The sequence below is a fragment of the Pediculus humanus genome, genomic scaffold, assembly GCF_000006295.1.
Source record: "Pediculus humanus corporis 1103172108308 genomic scaffold, whole genome shotgun sequence".
Lineage (NCBI taxonomy): Eukaryota > Metazoa > Arthropoda > Insecta > Psocodea > Pediculidae > Pediculus > Pediculus humanus.
Genome location: NW_002987877.1, coordinates 133,810 through 138,723, shown reverse-complemented (window position 1 = coordinate 138,723; position 4,914 = coordinate 133,810). Strand labels below are relative to the sequence as shown.

Here is a 4,914-nt window from a genome sequence, read left to right as displayed (position 1 = left end):
AAATTTTTTTTTTTATTTATTTATTTATAAAATTTTTTATTATTATTCAATCCAAATTAATAAACTTTGTTTATACATAAATAAATAAATACACTTGGAAATAAAAAATTTTTTTGTTAAATTTAATTAATCCAAAATTTGTTTCATGTTCAAAATTAAACAATTGTTTAAACAAATAAACAAAAATTTTTTCCAACATTTTATTTAAACTCATTATTATTATTATTTTATAACAAAAAATAAAAAGTACCGAACAATATAAACAAATTAAAACAAAAATGATAATCAATACAAGTTTTATGAATCTAAAAAAAAAAAAAAATTTATGTATATATATTATTAATTAATTAATCATTAACTACCGAATCATTTATTTATTAATAACGTCCATATTTGTATTATACAATTACAATATTGTGCGATAGTTTATTTATTATTATTCAAATTATTTAACAATATCATTATATAAACAAATATTATTTATTTATATTCAATATACTTTTTTTTTTCTTATAACACACACCAAAAATTTATGAAAAATTTTTTTCTTTCCATTCGAATTAATTCTTAATAAACAAACACTAACAATATAATCAATCAATCAATCAAACAAACAAACAATCTTACCCCCAATTTATTTATTTATATTTATAAAAAAAAAAATTTCAATTAAATTTTTTTTTCAATTTGTAATATTATTTTTTATTTATATTAATTAATTAATTAATTTTTTTTATCATATTGAGCAAGGTATTAATAATAAATAAATAAATAAATAAATAAGCTTACATAACTTAAAAAAAAATGTTTTGTTATATGTAATTAATAAGATTTTCACAATTATTATTATTATTACAATAAAACTAAATCGAACAGCACCATCCACTATTTTTATTTTGGCCACTCGTTAAAAAAATTTATTTATTTATTTTGGTTGCCATATTTAAAATCATTTAATTAATAATAATAATAATAATGTGTATATACTTTAAATAAACGATTCCCGATATATTATTAATTAAAAATAATAATAATTTATTTAAATATGGCGCGACATGAAGAAGAGATCATATTAAATAATATCGACTAATAAATTTTTTTTTTTTTTTTTATACATAAACTAAACTACAGCGTTTAATAATAAAAAAGCGTTTAAATAATTTTATCACAAAAAAATTATATTAATATAAATATATTAATAAATAAAATAAATAAATAAATTTTATTTTGGGAAGAAATAATAGGAAGAATACGAGTTTTTTTTTAAATTTTGGCAAATTTTTTGGCAATTTTTTTACTTTTAATTAATTTTTTCCCAATCGATGAGAGATGAATCGAGAATCATTTTAATTACAATCGAAACAAACAGAAAAAAATTTATTGTTATTAATATCGAATATCGAAAACGTTTTACAACAAATAAATAAATAAATAATTTTGCATTGTTTTCCGGTTTTTTTAAAATCAAAATTAATAAGCAATAAATGTGTAAAAGTAAAAAAAATTTATTTATTAATTATAATAATGAATGAATGAATGAATGAATGAATGAATGATTGATTGAATGACTAGTTAATTGTATAAATAAATATTATAAGGGGAATAAATAGATTTGACCGTCCTGCAGCATCTCATATTCCCCCCTCCTACGACGACACGGAAAATCCTTTTATAAATTTTTATTGCTTACATAAATAATTTTATTTATTACCGAAACAATGCAAAATTGATTTACATAAAAACAAGAAAAAAAAAATATGATTATTATTTTATTTTATGTCGTACATAAATTATTATTAAACGTTTTCGATTTATTTATTTAAAAAATAAATAAACAAAGAAAAAAAATAATCATCAAGATCACCACCATTTTAAACCTAATAACTGAGATAAAACAAATCTCCAGGACCAGCCTCGGAGGAGGGGTTAAAAATAATAATAATAATAATAATAATAGTGAAACGATCGTTTTACGAATACAACAAAAAAATTTTTTTTTTTTTTTTAAAGAATTATTAAATTATTTTTTACAATAAAAATCTTTTATCAATTTCATTACAATTGTCTACAACAACATACATAATCCGCCAAATAAATATTTATTTATTTATGTAATAATCAAACGGTTTTTTTTCACAATATATATATATATATATATATATATATATCATTATCATTATTATTTAATTTTTATTTATTTTTTTTGTTCCTATTTTTATTTATTCGTTTTTTTTTTTTTTTTTTTTCAAAAACTTACAACAAAATGCAACAAACAATTCAAAATTTTTTTTAATATTTTTTTTTTTTAAATAGATTTTTATTTATTAATTATTTATTAACTTAACGCGATTCGAAATAACATTTTTTTCTCCTCCTTCCATCAAACAATTCAAAAACCATTAATTTATTATTATTATTAATAATTACAATATCTTTATACATTCTTAAGCCCAAAAAATGAAAACAAAAAATGAAAAAATTTTTTTTTTTTATTTAGAAATTCATAAAAATATTAATCACACACATAATATTTGTTTTTCCAAAAAAAAAAAAAAATTAACTATTTTAATAATTTATTATTAATATTATTATTATTTATTTATTTTTTAATTAAATCGATTAATTTCTATTATTATTATTATTATTATTTCTTACTAATTATTAATTGGACATTTTCATAAAATTTTTTTCTATTTTTAATATTTTGGTGGGTAAAAATCAGGGAGTAAAGGAAAAATAATTTGATATTATTATTATGTATGAAGGTTGGGAAAATATTATTATTATTATTATTATTATTATTATCCAATAAAAAAAACGGTCAAATTTTTGAATTTAAATAAATTTTTTTCAAAAAGGTCAAAAAAAAACGGTCACGGTAATTGATTGTTTTTAATAAATTTTTGTTTGTTCCTAAAGTTTTAAAGTTTAATAATAATAATAATAATAATAATATTTTTTATTTATTATTTTTAAAAGAAAATTATTAATCAATTAATAATAAATAAATTATTTGAAAATTTTGGGTTTTTAAAAAAAAAAAAAAACCGAAACAAAACAAATTTATAAGAACGAAAAGCTTGGAATTTAACAACAACAAAAAAATTATTATTATTATTATTAATAATTTTATTTATTTAAAACTCATTCGATTAGTAATTTAATTAAATAAACTTTTTTTTATTATTATTATTATTTGATTCCAATAAAATTAAAAACTATGTGACGAACGTATCATTTACGTTTGCAAAAATTATAAACGAAATAATAATAATAATAATAAAATTTTTCATTTTCCAAAATATTTATTTATTTATTTATTTGTCATAGATTAATTTTTTATTTCCATTTTCCTGTTCAGGAGGCCATTATTAAATCAAAAAAATTCTTATTCATAAAATTTCCCCGAAAGCATTCAAATTTTCATTTGTTATTTATTTCGAAAACATTTGAATAATAATAATAATAAAATAAATTAATAATTTTTTAATAGAGTTTAAGATTGTCACTGTTTAACAAAAGTAAATTTTACTTGTTTTGTTTTTAAAAAAAAAAACAGAAAAAAAACAAAACAAAAAAAATCAAAACGATTAATACCAAAAATTATATCCGGTCGTTAAAGCCTATCCTCTTCTTCTTCTTCTTCGTCTTCTACATCCTCACGATTTGTTTCCAATTCTTCCTTGTATCCCGGATGTTCGCTGATGGCATAATAATTACCATTATACAAAACTCCCAGTTCTCTCAATACGTTTCCTCTGATGGTTGCTTTTATTGTCCAATTGTAACAATCATCACTTTCCGATTCTCTATCTAATCTCTCAACGTCAACAATTTTCGATGATAGTCTCTCGAGTATAACACCAATGTCTTTTATCGTTAAATGTTTTTTTTGTTCGACACTTAGTTGATCTATCAATAGTAAAAATTTTTCAGAAGTTATTTGTTCGTCTTCCATAATTGTATTTTCGTTTTCACTTTCGGATGAGTCGTGTTCCGCCTGCGAAGTTCGCATCATTCCTCCACCTTCGACATCTAAAAACCGTACGTGTTGTTTAGGCATACCCGTTCTCCGACCCTCCGATAAAGAAGACATTTGAGGAGATGTTTGAAGTTGAGCATCCTGTATGGGACTTGTCACGACTGATTTACACACGGCAATTTTCCTACCCTCTTCGTGAAGTGCACAACAATGAAAATCGCAATCGATTGCATCGAGACCGGGACTTCCGGGTCTCGCCATCGGATGATTTCCCCCATGATTCGCACATTCGGGAGTGTGAACGTGTATGGCGCCATCCGCCGAAGAACCTTTTTGCAATCGATGAGGAGGATTGTAGGAACTCTTTCGTAACTCATCGTGATTAATAACCGTGATCTGAGGACTGGACGAAAATCTCGGAGGTGTATATACATCGTTAATTAACGTTTCTTTTTTCCCACTTGGCGTTATAATCGTACCAGATTTATCCACACTAGTTTGTATTACAAGTGATGGCTGTTTTTTCAAAGGCGAAGCTTTTGGCAATTGGGATGTTGTTGATCCTTTGGGATGATCCCAATGAAGCACGACCGTGACTCGACCCTTGTTGTCCATAATTTTCCAAGAGGGAGTCTCATCGTGCAAATCCAGTGCGTGAATTGTTTCACACACTATCTTTGGTATCGCAGAGATTGCTGCACAAAAAAAAAAACATTTTTTTTTTACAAAAATTTTTACATTATTTAAAAAAAAAAAAAAAAAACTTTTTTACCCGCACGAATAACATCAACTTCTTGCGGATGCCATCTTTCTCCATGTCGAAGCAATAATAAAACGGTATTATTTGGAAGTGTTCGAAAATATTCTCCGTCTTCTACTTGAGTTCCATCAACGTCTAGTACCAGTCTCACTTTTTCAGAGGCTGGGACTGA

At 22.6% G+C, this 4,914-nt stretch overlaps 1 protein-coding gene across 1 annotated transcript in view; it reads right to left on the bottom strand.

Moving 5' to 3' along the window:
- Positions 1–3,616: 3,616 nt before the first annotated feature.
- Phum_PHUM579440 (uncharacterized protein) overlaps positions 3,617–4,914 on the bottom strand; it is a gene marked incomplete at both ends in the record, with an annotated part of 2,489 nt that continues 1,191 nt past the window's right edge. The window contains 2 exons of the mRNA XM_002432227.1: positions 3,617–4,677; positions 4,761–4,910. Coding sequence (XP_002432272.1) covers positions 3,617–4,677; positions 4,761–4,910 — 1,211 coding nt within the window. The remainder of the gene's footprint in view (positions 4,678–4,760; positions 4,911–4,914) is intronic.